Raw genomic sequence first — 17,959 nt, 5'->3', positions numbered from 1 at the left:
GGTATCCATCTTAGCAATTGCTAGATTTCATTTAATTAATTAATTTATTGTAGCCAAGAGTGAGGTCTATTCAGATGATTCCAACTAAAAACAGAAACAGCTCCTTGAAATTGCAGAAAAAGTTAGTGATTGGATTTTTTTTCTTCTTGAAGCATTCACATTGGTTGCTTGCTCAGCTCAAACTCACCAAGCACTTATTAATTCTTCCCTTCACTGGGGCTGGAATTGAATTAGTCTAAGAAAGATAAACTTCCAATTTATTGCAGGCAGAAGATCTTGGGCACAGTAGAAAGGAAAAATGAGACATTATTTTGCTGTTATCACTGCTGTTAGTTTGCCTCAATTTGTTGCTAAAAATTCTCAGCATGCTTGGATGTGTGATACAATCTCATTTACTAGTGAGGATTCTGTTCACCTCATTTTAGTTAAACTCATTTTATTTTTAAGTCCCTTTATCTGCTCACTCCCTACTAGATGATGATTTCCTCTAAATTTTTGTTAAAATCAAAACCATTCTATCCATATCCCATTTGATACCATGGTGCTAGACTGGCATTTCATTAAGGTCACAGTGTTTGTAATTATCTTTGTCATAGCTTCTTGACATTACTTATATTACTTTGTATTGACTTCTCTGTGTACATGTTGAATCTTCCCCACCCCCTAGAATCTTAGTTCCTTGAAGGCAAACACTATTTCATTTTTGTCTTGATATTACTGGGACCCAGCACAGGACCTTGCTGTATAGTGGGCACTTTGTCAATATTTTTTAAGTTGAATTATCCAGTCACTCCTCCATCTTAAGTGTAATTGACACCAAATGCAATAAAATACTTACAATTAGAAAAGTGTACATTGGGTTGTACTTGACAGACACGATCCCAATACTTCAAATGAAGAGCTACAGGTACTCAGTTCAATAGTATAGATCATCACAATGCCTTCTAATCCTTTTGGATTTTAATCCATAACTTCCCATTGATCCTCCATAACTGGTCCATCCAATGTGGTAGAGTTGTTCTCCTTTGTATTTAGATATTATACAGATTCTGCTACAACACTTGGGCTGTCCATCTGGTATTCCTCCTTTCATCTACCAACTTTTTTCCAATCATACACCTTTTCCAAGAAAACTTCCCTTGTCCAATCACACATCTCTTTGACATCTTTAACAAACTTTTGGGGCTCAAGCCACTGTAGAAATATGATACCCTACTGTGCCCATCTCTCTCTCTCTGTCTGTCTTTCTCCACTGCTCTTTGGAATCACTTGCAATTTTTATTCTCTGCAATTTGTAATGCTCTATGATTCATAGTCTAATAGCATCAATACAAAAATAATGATGTTAAAATTGTGTTTTTGTATGATGGAGCTGCTTGATTGTTGAAAGCATTACATAATTTTCTAAAAGTGATCCATCCTACTGTCTTTCCTCTTCAATTATATGTGTGTGTGTGTGTGTGTGTGTGTGTGTATATGTGTTTATTTATTTATTTATTTATTTTTTATTTATAGGTCCAGTTTACTGTCCATCTACAATGTATGTCCATGTGAAGGGGAATATAACAAAGCTAGCAAAGAAGGATGAAGCGAGGATGTAAAAGCCTTTAATCACCAAACAGACAAGTAGTTTGTATTTGATCTAGAAGTGAGATGGAGCCATTGGAGTACATTAAGTATGGGAGTGATACAGCTCTAGACCTGATATGGAGAGAGTACTTCTCTACTGTGGTAAGACCTCAAGATGAGCTTCTCCCTTGATCTGTCCTGCTCTTTTCCCCAGCAGCAGAATCCCCAGCAAGGATCACCCCTTGTAGTCTCCCAGGTCCTCTATCAGGAGGATACCTAATATCTAAGATTTCCTCCTCCTCCCAGCAAGCCCCTTCTCCCCTGGTTTTTAAGAGTTGACTAGAAGGCATCTTTTATGCTCACTGCACTGGGCACATTTCATGGTGTTTGATTCAGGTGCCAGAACTGTTAGTTACAGGTCTGATTACAACTAAGTCTACTTAAACTTATTTCATATTATTCTTGTCATGTGGGAAAACCCCACCCCACCCCTGCCTGTTTGGGCACATTTTACTGATTGAAACAACAGTTTTCTGTGTATAACACAACCTCTTAACTTGGGGGTCTGTGAACTTTTAAAAATAATTTGGTAACTGTATTTCAACAGAATTGGCTTCCTTTGTAATCCTATGTATTTATTTTATGCATTTATAAACATAATTCTGATAAGGGGTCCACAGGTTTCACCAGATTGCTAAAGGAATTCAACACATACCCAAACAAAAGGTTGAGAAGCTTTAGGCTTAATATTTTAATTAGAGCTAAAAGAGGGGTCTTTATGAACCAAAGAATCTCAAAATTTCAGAGTACAGAGGGACCTCATTGACCAGCTAATCAAACCCATACTTAAAAAAAAATCATGATATAGTAGGAAGAGTACTGACACTGAAATCAGAGGACTTGGATTTAACATTTACTTCCATCTCCCTGGGCCTCTGTTTCCTCATCTGTGAAATGGGGAGGGTGGGGGTTAGAATAGATGGCCTGTGAGCTCCCTCACTTCTCTTGATTTATATTCCTGTGATCCTAGGAATATACCCAACTATGGGCCATCCAGTCTATGTATACTTGAAGAAACTCACTACTTCCCACAGGCAGACCATTCCATTACTGGGCAGCTCTAACCATTGAAAAGTTTCCAAACTTAAATTGGCTTCCTTGCAACTTCTCCTCACTGTTTCTAGATCTACCCTATGGGGAAAAACAGAACAAATCTATTTCCTTTTTCACATGACAGACCTTCAAATAGCTGAAGACAGTTATCATTGTTCACTCTATCCCAGCCTCTCACAGTCTTCTCTTCTCTAACCTCAATATCCCCATTTCTTCTGTGTGACCCAGGGAAAATCACTTAACACTGACTGCCTCACCAAAAGGCAAAAACAAAACAAATCAAAACAAAAAACAAACAAACAAAAAAACATTTTCTTCAATCAATTCTTAAATGGCAAAAAAAGAGATTACTGGGGAAGGAGGCATGCAATTTGGTTAAGTGAAGCAAAGAAAAACTACTTTCCCCTTAGTCACAGTTCCCATAGAAAGAATTAGCATTAGTCAAGATACTGATTTCTTTTTTTCCAAAGTCAGGTATTATACAAGCAACATGCCTACAAATTAATCTTCCCAGTTAAAGGTTACTTATTCTGACCTTGTAAGCATTTTTTCAGTTGAATCAAATGATTTTTTTTTCAATTCTAGCCCATTCTCAATTGGGGTCACAAATAATACGCCAATTAAATGCTTCATGGAGTAACCTTGGCTGAATAATTATTAGTTTTCAAGGGCAGCTCAGTTGAGACTTTAGAATAAAACATTCACCTTTTACACACCTTCTCCTGCCTCTGCCCTTCAACTTGTATTTTTTATGAAAACAATATATGTTGTTAATGTTCTCAATCAACAGAGAAACTGCTGCCAGGATTGAAGACCTTAAAAAGTTCCTTGCAATGTAGAATCAAAAGCAAGTCCCCTATAACACATATTTTAGCTCTGGAAAAAAAAAAGTTTGGGTCTAGGCTTTCCCAGCAGAGAATTATTTCTGACAATTCCTCCACAAAACATCCTGATTAAGATCTTTATATCTGTCCTTGGCAGCAGAGGAGGAAATAATGTATTGTACAACTTGTATGGAGAAACTAGGCTTTTTTGAAGCAGAAATTGGTAAGTTACCCATTGGCAATTCTGGTCAAGAAAAAAAAATAAAAGCTACTTGATATTGTAATTTTAATATTCATTGTCTGTTACACACATTTGAAAAAGAACAAACCTTTCCCATGGATACTTACTACCTTCTTAACAGTGCCTGCTTCACACTATTTGCTCTTTTTTTCCCTCTTCTTTTTGTTTTGTTTCTTCTTTCTTGTGGTTCCTCCTATTGGTTCTAATTCTTCTTTACAACATGACTAATGTGAAAATACGTTTAGTAGGACTATACATGTAGAGCCTATATCAGAATGCATGCTGTCTTGGGGAGGGAGGCAGGGAAGAAGAGGGAGAAAATTTAAAACTCAAAAGCTTATGGAAGTGATTGTTGAAAACTAAAAATTAATTAATTTTTAAAAACAGAAAAAAAAGCTTATGGAAGTGAATGATGAAAACTAAAAATAAATTAATTAAACCCCCCAAAACCCCAAAACAGTGCCTGCTTCACTCTTCTCAGGAAAAAGCTTTTCTACCCCATCACAGAAATTCCCAGATCTGGATAACTTTAAATTACCTATTCAACATTATCAAAAAGAGGTATATCTAAAACAAAGGTTCTTAACCTGGGATTCCTGAACTTTTTAAAAAATGCTTTGATAATTGTATTTAAATATAATTGATTCCCTTTGTAATCCTACAGTATGTTCCTAGCGCCATCTCCATGAAAATTGCTCCAGCTATTTTGTATTTTATTTTCTCTGTCCATGTGGTTTCCTCTCAATAGAATGTAATTTCCTTGAGGGCAGGGACTTACTTCTGTTTTTTGTATCTTATTCTAGCACAGTAACTGTTACATAATGAGCTTTTAACAAATGCCAGTTGAAAGGATTAGAATTTCACAATACAGCTTCTCACCAAGTTCAGATTTCCCAGTTGCACTGTGCTCAATAAAATCCTTGCTTTGTATAGCTTTTCTATAATTAGCCATTGGATCTGCAGACTAAAAAGTTTTCTAATTTTTGCTAGCACCATATTATTAAATGAATACTTCAGTGGATCCATAATCACTGCGGGATGGGCATTCCTTCCATCAGTGTAGCTCACACCCCCTCCATACCTCATTCTATGTGATTATTATCTATTTCTTTCCACAAAGAATCTGCCCATGGTGCTAGAGACAGATTCATGGTAATTTTAATATTTTGTGAATACCAATGCAACCCTCAGGCTATCCATCTCTTCTTCACTATCGCTTCATGACTGGCCACCTCTCTTTCTTGTCTCCTGACATCTTTTAGCCACTTCTCAGCTACAAATCATCACTGGTAAAATTTTGCACCCCACTTATAAGGACTATACTTATCTCCATTGATTCTGAGATGGTGCTTTTCCATGATTCATAGCTACATAGCATCACTGAGAGACTCTTGCTATTAAGAAGATGAGCTTTGGCAGGCATGATCAGTCTGGGATTACTGAAAACTTGGTGCACTTTCCAAAATGCATTTCAGCCTGAATTCTCCTCCTAAATAATCCAAATTACTGTCCATTTGTAGTACCTATGAAATACATATGTATGTGTGTATGTATGTATGTTTCTATCTGTATGTCTGTATAGACAAATGCATAGATGAAATAACTCTAGAGGATGCATACCATAATCTGGGTATTGAATTTAATTTCCCTATCTGAATGGGTAGAAATGACTGTACATCTCATATTCATTTTCCAACTCTGTATTTTTCTAAATATAAATTATTTATATATAATAGGTATTGGACCTATGATTTCATTGATTTAGAGAACTTCACATGAAGAAACATACTTTACCAATACAGGCTGGAACTTTATGTACAAAGTTTTAGAGAGTTGTCCAGAGCACTACAGGGTTAAATGACTTGCCCAAGATCACATAGTTAATGTGGGTCAGAGTCAGAACATGAACCCAACTCTCCCTGCCTCTAAAGGTCAGTTCTTTATCTACTCTGCCACTAGAATTGATTAAGATTCTTTAAAATTTGCAAAGCTCTTCACATTAGCACCTTATTTGATCCTTACAACACTGAGTTAGGTATTATTGGTATTTCCATTTTAGAGATGAAGAAACTGAGGCTGAAAGAGGTTAAAGGACTTGCCCAGGGTGACATAGCCAGTAAATGTCTGGGGACAGCATTCAAACTCATCTTGCTGCTTTTAAATCAAAGAGTCTTAACTTTTTTATGTGTCACAGAACCCTTTGGCAATCTGGGGAAGCCTATGGACTGTTTGTAAATGAATAAAACACAATACTATACAATACTGGCAGTAGCAAATGGAAAGGATCAGGGCAGGTTTCCTATAGGTGGTGGTAGCTGAGAAATGAAAGATGTTGGAGATTCTATGGGCCTGAGGTGAGAGAAGTACATTCTAGGCATGGGAGACAGCCACAGCAAAGAAATGGAGATGGGAGATGTGGTATTACTTACAAAGACATCAAGCAAGCCAGTGAGGCTGGAATGTGCATGAAATGAATGAATGCATGAAAGTGAGTCATGGGATAACAATGCCAGAAAGACAGGCTGGAGCCAGGTTATGAAGGTCTTTCAAAGGCATGTAGAGGAGACTGTATTTTTTTCTAAAGGGAAGAGAGAACTACTGGAATTTCTTGAGTAGAAGAGCAACATAGGCAGACGTGTGCTTGAAGAATACCGATTTGGTAGCTGTGAGGAGGATGAATTGGAGAGGGGAGAGACAGAAGACCATTCAGGAAGCAATTACCATAGTCCTGGCAAGATGTGATGTGGGTCTAAAATAGGGTGATAACTATGTGAATGGAGAAAAGGGATGGATACAAAATATACAGTAGAGGAAGAATCTATAAGACCTGGCAGCTGACTGGATATGAAGGCCACGGGAGAATAAAGAACTGATGAGGCTTCAGGTTGTGAACGTGGGTGACTGGAAAGCTGGCAGGGAAATTAGGATGAGGAAAGGGCACTGGAGAAAGATCATGAGTTTTGTTTTGGACATGTCAAGTTTGATATGGCTGGCAGACACACAGCTGGAGAAGTCCATTTGGCAACATGTAAATAGAGAAGGCGGCCTAGGACAAACCCCTAGAGAATATCCAATCATAGGACATGGGACAAGGATGCTAAACCAGCAAAAGAGACTGATAAAGAACACTCAGACAGGAAGCAGGTAGAAGTAGGAGAGCAATATCACAGGTATCTAGAGAGGAAAGACTATCCAGGAGGAGGGAGTGGTCAATGGCACCATATACTGCAGAGCAGTCAAAAATAAAGAGCAAAAAAAAAAAAAGGATTTGATAACTGAGAGATTGTTGGTGACCTTGAAGAAAGCATTTTCAGCTGAGAAACTATATCCATTAGACACAGGGACAATGTAACTTACAGAGTGGATCCATGACCATTAAGCATAACCTGAGAGTTGTCTAGATTTCACAACATATTATGGCAGCCTTCTGATCTCTGGAGAAAGAAAAATCCTGTCACTCACTTTGTGGTTTTGAGCTTTGATTTGAAGGCATACGAATGAACATACCTGTTATGACTTGCCTCTTATCTGGACAGTATAGATTCAAAACATGGTACAGAATGTAGCAGTCTCTTGTTAGGCACTGCCTTCCTCCCCATCTGCCAATCTCCATCTTCTTCATTTTCACTCATAGTCTATCTTCTCATTTATCCTTTCCTTTTTGGCATTTTCTCCCACCCACAAGTCATTAAATTTAAACTAAAAATGTAATGATGAAAAACATAGTAAAATAAGTAGCACTTGCAGGAAAACGCGCTTTCTCCTTAAAACAGGGGAATGTATATATTTGTTGGACACATCATAGTGGGAATTCCTTTCCAGATATAAGTTCGATTAGATAATGGGTTGGTAACCTGTTTAATTCACATTAAACAAACATGAATTAAAAAATATATATGCAGATATATATATTTGATAACTGTATTACAACATAACTGTTTTTCTTTGAAATATGATATATTTTGTTTTTTGCACTTTACAAACATTATTTTGAGAAAGAGTCCAGGGCTTCCCCAGAATTTCAAAGAGGTCCATGACACAAAGAAATTTAGGAATCCCAAGATAAGATGGTTACTGAGATCTTTTCCACCTTTCAGTTTTGTGTTTCTGTAAGACTCATCATTTGAAAAACAAAAACAAAGACAACTTTTCATGATTTATTTTTGATTAATGTTGTCACTGCATTAGCATATATGAATCCCAGGGGAGACAAGCACATGTATTCTTTTGAGTTTATTTTTGTATACTGCTTAGGCAGCACCTTGTTCATTCTAACACTTAATAAGTCTTATTTGATAATTATGATGATTCATGGTATTCAGATAACTTCTGGAATACCCAGCTGTAGTAAAGCAATGAAAATATTAACCACAACTCCAAAATTGTACTTCATATTTTCTTCTTTAATAATTCACTATTCCTCAATACATGGCTTGGATAGATTTTGTAGGTATGATAAAAAGAAAACTATTAAATGACAATCTTATTGAAGTACCTAAGCAATGAAAAGAGTGTGTCAGGGTTTTTTGAACAGCCATGAACTGAAGTAATTTGTGGAGGTCTTGTGTTAGGGATCATTTAGTACTCCCTGAAACGGGGATAGGAGGAAGAAAGATTGGAAATAGTATGTACTTTTCCACTTTTGCAAATCCTCTCGATTTATAGGCCTTTTAATAGGACACATACAACTTTGTATCTCCAAAGAACTAATATTCAGTCTAACTACATTGCCAACATAAGCTCTATAAGAAGACTAATATATGCCACAGGGATAATAATAATGATAATGATGGTGGTGATGATAGCACTGAAATAATACTTTAAGGTTTAGAAAGCACTTTACAAAATTATCTCATTTGATCTTCACAACAACCCTAGAAAGTAGGTGATATTATCATCTCCATTTTACAAATAAGGAAACTGAGGCAGATAGAAGTTAAGTGACTGGCCCAGGGTCACACAGCTAGTAAGTGAGTCGGCACCTGAACTCAGGTCTTTCTGACTCCAGGTCCAGCACTTTATCCACAAAGCTACCTAACTGCCTAATATTTTAGATGTAGCTAGGAAAGACAGAAATGAGTTTCAATAGATAGCAAATAAACCAGAACAGAGTGTGTTCAGCTACTAACAGATGAGAGAGAAAAGGAAAAGAGAACTCAATGTCATATAAAGAAAAGCAATCATTTTAATGTTGATGTCTACATTACTACAGATGGTGACAGAATGATTACTATTCTGCTATTTCACCAAAGTATTTGTATCATATCGTCCAGATACAGTTGTCTCCCCTGTTTTCTCCAATGGATGAATGACTGCACAAAAATATACTGATAACACTTTCAGGTTTGCAAAAGCACTATCCTCAAAATGACTGTTTCAGACAGGCAGTACAGAAATGGCACTTTCACAAGGCCTGATTCTTAAGTATCCAGAAAAGAGAGCCCCAACTAGCATGAAGCTCACTTATTCCAACGTAGAATATAGAAATTTGGTTTTAGAACCTGAGCTTTTTTGCTAGGAGGCTGAAATGTGAGCCATGCAAAGGGTGACTTAGAGATGAGTCGGAAAGTCAGTGTAACTGGAGAACATTTTCTCATAACAGAATTTCAGAGCATTAGCTATTTCCCTTCCAACCCAGCACTGTGTCATCTGCAGACTTGCTAAATGTGCCATCATGTGTGCTGTTATCCAAATCACAGATTAAAAAGTTCCGTAGTAGAGATCCCTCGGGCCCCCACTGTAACTTTCCTCCCAAGCAGAACCATTATGACTCCTCTTTGGATCTGGCCATTTCTGAAGTCATATCATTTCACTATCATATAACCCCCATCTCCCTCTCTTTCTCATACGAGCAGCACGAGAAATTTGGCTTCGCTACAATTTGGTTTTACTCTATCTGTAGTGTTCGCCAATCTGTCAGTTTCATAACTTTGTGAAAAAGCCCATGCTAGCAAAAAGCAAATACATTTTTAATTTCAAGGGCACTGGATCTGCAGTCAGGATACTTGGGTGTGAGTTCTGATTCTGCCACGTAGGAGCTGTGTTCGGCAGGTTATTTAACTTCTCTGCACCCCTGTTTTCTTACCTGAGAAATAATGGGGAACAGTAATAAAGTGTGTGCAGCCTACATCCCAGGCTTGCAGTAAGCAAAGTGATCTGTGGATGCTGAAACTCTGCATCTCTAAGTTGTGATTGTTATTTCCTTTGCAATGGGAATGAATAGAGGATGCCCTGGAATAAGGGATTCTTTGTTCAGAATGAAACAAACCCCCAACAAACCAGGATGCCAAGAGAAGACCAGAATAAACTTAAAACCAACTTTAATGCAAACTAAGGTTCAGATTGAAACCAGAGAGTACCCAAAGGGTTTTCTCTAGAGAAAAAAGCCAGTTCGTTGTCCCGTTAGAGAAGCAGTTCCCCAAGGACAGGTTTCAGGGCAAATATGAACTCAGATGGGAAAAATTATATTTTAATTTTTTTGTAGATGTTCAATTGTCTCAGTCATGCCCAACTCTTTGTGACCCCAATATTTGGTGTTTTCTTGGCAAAAATACTGGAGTGGTTTGAAATTTCCTTCTCCAGCTCATTTTACAGATAAGGAGACTGAGGCAAACAGGTTTAAGTGACTTGCCCAGGATCACATAGTGTCTGTGGCCAGATCTGAACCTAGGAAGATGAGCCTTTCTGACCCCAGGCCCAGCACTTTATTCACTGCACCATCCAGCTGCCTTATTTAATAAACACCTGGAGAATATTCCTCTAGCCACCAGGTTCTTCTGGACCCTGCCTAGAGCCTCAGCCAGCCTAGCATAGAGGCCAAGACTTCATCCAGTTTCCTTACTTTCTCATAATCATATATCAAAATATAATCTAGCCCAAACTTTTCTGGTAGGCTTTTATACTTCTTTAACAATCTGAGTCATGAGCATGCATCTGAAGCATTCAAAACCAGGTCCCTTTTTAAAAAAATCCAATCTGTGATTTCACTGGTATAGGGAATTACTGGCAAAGAAATGCCTTCGACCTATGCAGATGGCATCTGCCTGGAATACACAGAGGTTTACTGACTTGCCCAGAGACACACAGTCAGTATGTATCAGAGGCAGGACTCAAACACAGTATTCCTGACTTCAAGGCTGACTCTTTAGCCACCATGACGTGCTGGCTCTCATGTTTTCTGCTGATATTGTTTATAACAAATAAATAGCATGGCAGGAGAAGCAGATGCAGAGAAATAGCAGATCTAAAACAATGATTATTGCTTCACTGATGTGGCTCAATTGTTAAGATGGCTGAAGTGATTGGTCTGCCTGGATACAGAATAGTTAGGAGTTATGTAGACATAACCTTTGTGACAGTAACAATGACTTTTATCACCTTTTCCAAGATGCATTGGCTCCAAGGGCCTGACACTGTCTTCTTTCACCTCTGCTTCTGGGATGAGAATAACTAACTACTAAAAATGTAGGGAGGCTGAGCAATGCAGCATGGTACAGCCTAGGGAAGGAATCCCACATCTATTACTTAAAACCTGTATCGCCTTGGGCAAGTCATATAGCCCCTGTAGGTAACCTAATCTCAAAAATGAGGGCATTGGACTAGCTGACCTTTAAGGTACCTTCCAATTAAATACATAAGCCTTCATTTTTTTGTTCAGTGTAATTTCTGCTTATGGAATTGCCTGAATCTTGAGAAAGTGCCCTGCCCCTGCTGCCTCCCCCCCTTCCAGGAACAGAACCCAACATTAACCTGACCATAAAAATCTATTATGGTGACAGGACACAATCAAGACACAGGCTCAGAAGAAGACAATGAAGTCAAATCAGCTACAAGCAAAGTCTCTAAGAAAAATGTGATTTGGACACAAACTCAACAAGAATTCTTGCAAGAGCTAAAAAGTCAAATCAAATACAAATAGTAGATGAAGAATTAGACAAAGAAATGAAGCAAAGGAAGAAAATTCTGCAAATAAAATGAGCAGTTTGGTAAAAGAAGCACACACAAAAATACTGACAAAAATAACACCTTCAAAAAGCAGAATTGGCCAAATGGAAAAAGAGGTGCAAAAAGCTTGCTGAAGAAAATAATTGCTTAAAAATTAGCATAGGGAAAAGGGAAGTTAATGACTTCATAAGACATTAAGAAACAATAATTAAACAAAGTCAAAAGTATGAAAAAGATAGAAGAAAATTTGAAATATTTTATTGGTAAAACAACTGACCTAGAAAATAGATTGAGGAGAGATAATTTAAGAATAATTGGATTACCTGAAAGCCATGATCAAAGAAAAGCCTAGACACCATATTTCAAGAAATTTTCAAGGAAAACTGCCCAGGTATCCTCAAACCAGAGGATGTAAAATAAAAATGGAAACAGAAAATAAAATAGAAATTGAAAGAATCCACCAATCACCATCTGAAAGAGATCCCAAAATGAAAACTCCCAAGAATATTGTGGCCAAATTCCAGAGTTTCCATGTCAAAGAGAAAATACTTCAAGTAGCCAGAAAGAAATCATTCAAATATCATGAATCCACAATCAGAAACATACAAGATTTAGCAGCTACCACATTAAAAGACCGGAAGGCTTAGAATATGAATTCTGGAAGGCAAAAGAGCTGGGATTGATTACAACCAAGAATAACCCACCCAACAAAACAGTAGGAATCCTTCAAGGGAAAAATAGAATAAATAGAGGACTTTCTTGATGAAAAGGCCAGAGCTGAATAGAAAATTTGATTCTGAAATATAGGAATCAAGAAGGTAAACATTAAAGAGAAATCATAAGAGATTCAATAAAGTTAAATTGCTTACCTTTTTATATGGGAATATGAGGCATGTATCTTCTAAGAACTTCACCATTATTAAGCAAGAAGGATTCTACATAGAAAGAGGGTATGGGAATGAGTCAAGTATGTTGGGATGATGTTAAAAAAAAAAAGAATAGGTGAGAGAGATACCCTCAGAGAAGGGGGAAAAGAGAGAAAGAATGAGGAAAATTATCTCATGTAAAAGAGGCACAGATGGAAGTGATTTTACAGTGTGTGGTAGAGGGCGAAGTGGAGGGATGGGCAATGCTTCTACCTCACCCACATCTAAATTGATTCAAAGTGGGAAAATATATATACATACTCAAATGGTAACAGAAATCTATGTTACCCAACAGGGAAATGGGAGGGAAAGGTGATATGATGGTATATTTAGAGAGCTCTAGAGAATCAACCAAAAAATTAGTTGAAACAATGAATAACTTGAGCAAAGTTGCAGGATTAATATAAACCCATCAAATAATCAGCCTTTCTACATACAATTAACAAAACCCAGAAGGGTGAGATAAAAAGAGAAATTGAACTTAAAATAATGACAGACAATATAAAATACTTGGGAGTCTACCTGCCAAGACAAATCTAGGGATTATGTGATTACAAAACACTTTTCACACAAATAAAGACATCTAAACAATTGGAGAAATATTGTTTGTGGGGAGGCTGATCTAATAAAAAAAAATGACAATTCTGCCCAAGTTAATTTACTTATTCAGTGCCATGCCACTCAAACTACCAAAGAATTATTTTATAGAGCTAGAAAAAATAATAAAATTCATCTGGAAGAACAAAAGTCAAGAACATCAAGGGAATCAATGAAAAAAAATGTGAAGGAAGGTGGCCTAGCGGTTCCAGTTTTCAAACTATATTTCAAGGTAGTAATTATCAAAACATCTGGTACTGCCTAAGAAATAAAGTGGTAGATCAGTGGAATTGATTAGGTACACAATACACAGTAGTAAATGACCATAGTAATCTAGTGTTTGTTAAACCCAAAGATCCAACCTGTTGGGATATGAACCCACCATTTGACAAAAATTGCTAGAAAAACTGGAAAACAGTTTGGCAGAAACTAGGCATACACCAAACATTTCATACTGTGTATCACAATAATGTCAAAATGGATAAATGATTTAGATCAACTATGAAAGACTTAGCTACTCTAATCAAGACAATGACCCAAGACAATTCCAAAGGACCCATAATGAAAAATGCTATCTGCCTCCAGAGAGAGAATTGATGGACCTTTTTTTCCTTTTATTATTTTATTTTGTGTTTTCTTTTGCAACATGGCTAATATGGAAATATGTTTTGCATGACTTCCTATGTGTAGATATCAAATTGTTTGCATTCTCAAGAAGGGGGGAGGGATGGGCAGGAGGAAGAGAACTTGGAACTCAAAATTTAAATAAAATTATTGTTACAATATTTTTACATGTAATTTGGAAAGATTTTTAAAATAAATAAAAATAATTTAAAAATAATCCACTTCAAAGTGGAGATAATAATATTTATCTATTTCACAGGGTGGTTATGAAAATCAGCTCTGACTCTATATCAATTAACAAGCTTTTTATTTCATTTCTACTATATGCCATGCGCTAGTCATAGAAAGACAAAAGTCCTTGGGGAGCTTATGATAGAGTCCAGGGGAGACAACATGTCCTTAAACAGGTATACACAAAATAAATACAAGACCATTTTGGGAGGAAGGCACTTACAGTGGAGGGATCAGGAAAGGCTTCAGGCAGAAGGTAGGGCTTGAGCTGAACCTTGAAGGAAACTTCGAGGGATTCTGAGGCACAGGTGAGGAGGAAGCACAGTCCAGGGTTGGCAGACAGCCAATGTAAAGGCATAAAGACAGGACAGCGAGTACTGCTCATGAGGAAAATGAAGAAGGCAAGTTTGCTTGGCATGTAGTGTATGGGAATGTGTAGGGAAGTTGGAAAGGTAGGATGGAGTCAGGTTGTGAGGAGCTTTAAATGCCAAACAGGGGAGTTTACATTGGATCCCAGCAAGCAGGGAATCACTGGAGATTATTTAGCAGGGGAGTGAAATGTTCAGTCTTGAGCTTCCCATATGTGAAATCAACACTTCTATTACTACCACTAAAATAATAATTACATTTATGTAGCTAGGTGGCGCAGTGGATAGCGCTGGGCCTAGAGTCAGGAAGATTCATCTTCGTGAGTTCAAATCTGGCCTCAGATACTTACTAGCTATGTGACCCCAGGCAAGTCACTTAACCCTGTTTGCCTCCATTTCCTTATCTGTAAAATGATCTGGAGAAGAAAATGGCAAACCACTCTAAGATCATTGCCAAGAAAACCCCAAATGAGGTAAAAAAGACTTGGGCATGACTGAAATGACTGAATAATAACAAAAATATACCTTAGGCAAATTGTTTAACTGCTCTAATTGGTTTCTTTATCAGTAAAATGGGTATAATAATATAATATACTATTATAATATGACATATAATATCATAATATATAATATAATAATAATAACTATACGATTTCAAATCATTCTAGTGAGGGGCAAATATACAGGTAGAAAGACAGAATGATACAGAGGCAGGTAGACAGACAGGTAGTAGATAGACAGGCAGACAGAGAGAGAGCAGTGACCTGTCTGGTGCATGTCACCTACTATGTCCTCCATGAATCTGTTCTTGACTCCCTGACCAATATTTCTCTTCAATGGGCCAAAGCACCACCACCACCTCCCCTTAGATTCCAATGGAGACAGTTCTGGACCCTGAGTCTAAGATCCCTAAGAACAGAAGTTACAATCACACAATCTGTCCAAGCGCTTTTCCTAAAGCGCACGTCTGATGATGTCATTCCCCTACTCAACAAATTCTAGTGAATCCCTGCCGATTCTACGATCAAATATTATTTCATCTTAACTCAACCTTTTAAAATGTCTATTCTTTTTATACATTTTATAAAGTACACAACCATTAGTACAGTAGCCCATTACAAAAATTTACAAATGACATATTCATATTGAAGGGCCTGTAGAGGAACTTTTTACTGAAAGAAATATATGGTAACAAAAAGAAAAAGTTCAGTGACCACTGCTCTAAAGCATGGAAAAAAGACTTTGGCTACACTGAATAAACATTGGATTTACAGTCAAAGGATTCCTAGAGGATTCCAACTTGGGTATTGCTGCCTATCAACCCTAAAGCAAGTCACTTCACTTCTCTGGCCTTCGGTTTCCTCTCTGAAAAAGGAGAAGGATGAAGTAGATAACCTCTGAGCTCCCTTCCAGCCTCTCAATTTATGATCCAATGAATGATCAAATGAACTGGTGTAAACAGCAGTTATATTCCTTCATAGTAATAACTCCACGGTATACTGGGGTCTTACTCCATGGGGGCCAGTATCAAGGGGTCTCTGGTTCATTCCTCTGCAGTAATGGTCTGTCTCCCACCCCTCAACCTACTCCCTACCCTTGAATAATCTGAGGAAACATTTGGTACTGTTCTACTGGGGCACCAAAATTGATAGTTACGGTGTACAGCAGAAAAACGTGAAACAAAACTGGAATGGAAGGCCTTTAAATGCCAGGCAGAGAGTAGACTTTTTGTATAGACAATGGGAGAGAGAACAGAGAGTGATGTTGAAGACATATGGGCAGGGGAATGACATTAATTCATTTATTTAATTTACTGAGAAGTTTGCAATATTTATTAGGCAAGGCATTGTTTGGGATGTTCATGGATACGAGGTTCAAAGGTGTACTGTGAAGATTACTCTTTTGACGTGTGTAAAATTCATTGGAAAAGGTTGGAGTAGGTTGAGGAGGCAGAATAATTTGAGGCAGAAGGACTAATTAAGAGATTCTGGTTCAACAGAGAGGTAATGAGAGCCTAACTCTAATTCACAGATGGAGGAGCTGAGGCCCAGTGTGAATAAGTGATTTCCCCAGAGTCACATAAGCAGTGAAAAGCCAGAGTCACAATTCATGCCTCCTGAGCTTGTGTCTGGGCTACTACTATTTGCTATAGCTTTCTCACAGCCTTAATGTTTTGTTTTAAATTGATTACTTGAGATATTTTATACTTTATGTATACGTTTATCTCATCTTATTCTATAAGAATGATAATGTTTCATGGAATGAGACCTGGAAAGGGCCTTAAGAAATATTCAGTCCAAGCCTTTGCCTCTGAATACACATTTTATTTTCAAGAAATAAAAAATACTTTTGTATAAAAAACCCAACAAAAATAACTTCTCAAATAAAAGAGACTTACCTCATCATGGAAAGTATTTTAGACTTCTCCCTCCTGTCTTCTACAATGGAGAGTAATAGCTTGTCCTGGCACTCATAAGGGAATGAAAATATTTTGTTGATCTTTAGTTCAGTCAGCAAGAAAAATGAAAAAACAAAAACAAACAAAAAGACAATGTTGCTTAGACCTTTCCCCATAGGCTAAGTATTTATTTTTAGGAATTGGTTATGCATTAGAATTTTCTGTTTCAGTTCCAAGGCTTAAATTTACAAGGTGATGAAGTGAACTCATAATGATGCAAGTAATAACTCACATTTATAGTGGAGCTTAACCCTACAAGATAGGCAGTGCCAATATTATGATCCCCAGTTTTCAGATGTAGAAGTACTTAGAGCCTCAGAGGTAATAACTTTTCCAGAGTCAAATAATTAGTAACAAACTGATAGGAAGTTTTTCATATGAAACCTCAGCCCTAGGTGGCCAAGTACAAAACAAAAGACTTGAAGTCACGAAGACCTGAATTCAAAGTCTGTTTCTGACATATGCAGGCTGTCATCTTGGGCAAGTCACTTCACCTCTCTCAGTCTGTTTCCTCAATTGTAAAGTGGGAATAATACTAGCATCTACATCCCAAGAGGATCAAAGGAGATCACATACATAAAATGCTTTTCACGCTATAGTTCTATATAAATGTTGGCTATTTTTATTATTACTACTCTTCCTGAAAAGATTAAAAAAACTTTTGTGAAATGTAGAAGAAGAAAGAATTCATTTCATGAGTATAACCCTTTGAAATATTGACATATGGAAATAGATTTGGAGTCAGAAGAACTGGGTTTAAATCTTAGCTCTTTCGCTTATTAGATGTGTGACTTTGGGCAAGCCAATTAACCTCTTTAGGCCTCAGTTTTCTCATGGATTAAATGAGGGGACTGAACTAGATTACCTCTAATTATCAAAGATCTATTACCTGTGTGACGTGAAACCAAATCATGTCAGCCATTCAGAAAACTCTTTGGAATTTACCATTCTGTTATCTACATATGCATAGATGTTTAAATCTGCAGTCCACTGACCCTTCTAGGGGGAACTTGTCTAATTTGTTTATCTCCCTTATCCCGAAAGAAATCAGGGCTCTAGATGAA

At 37.2% G+C, this 17,959-nt stretch overlaps 1 protein-coding gene across 9 annotated transcripts in view; it reads right to left on the bottom strand.

Annotated features, from left to right (window-relative positions):
- Positions 1–17,959, bottom strand: part of EXTL2 (exostosin like glycosyltransferase 2) — a 44,326-nt gene that overhangs the window by 21,186 nt on the left and 5,181 nt on the right. For 2 of the 9 annotated variants that reach the window (XM_021000008.2, XM_020999958.2), the window contains exon 2: positions 16,836–16,906. The exons of 1 other annotated variant lie outside the window; for it this stretch is intronic. In XM_021000008.2, coding sequence (XP_020855667.1) covers positions 16,836–16,843 — 8 coding nt within the window. In that variant the 5' untranslated portion in view covers positions 16,844–16,906. Of the gene's footprint in view, positions 1–12,560; positions 12,627–14,292; positions 14,447–16,835; positions 16,937–17,959 lie in introns of all 9 variants that reach the window. 6 more of the 9 variants (XM_020999977.2, XM_020999983.2, XM_020999989.2 and 3 more) reach the window with 6 other exon arrangements.

This window comes from Phascolarctos cinereus, unplaced genomic scaffold (genome assembly GCF_003287225.1).
Source record: "Phascolarctos cinereus isolate Bilbo 61053 unplaced genomic scaffold, phaCin_HiC Scaffold_5;HRSCAF=322, whole genome shotgun sequence".
Classification (NCBI taxonomy): domain Eukaryota; kingdom Metazoa; phylum Chordata; class Mammalia; order Diprotodontia; family Phascolarctidae; genus Phascolarctos; species Phascolarctos cinereus.
Note: the sequence above shows the minus strand (reverse complement) of the source record. Positions and strands in the feature narration are given on the sequence as shown.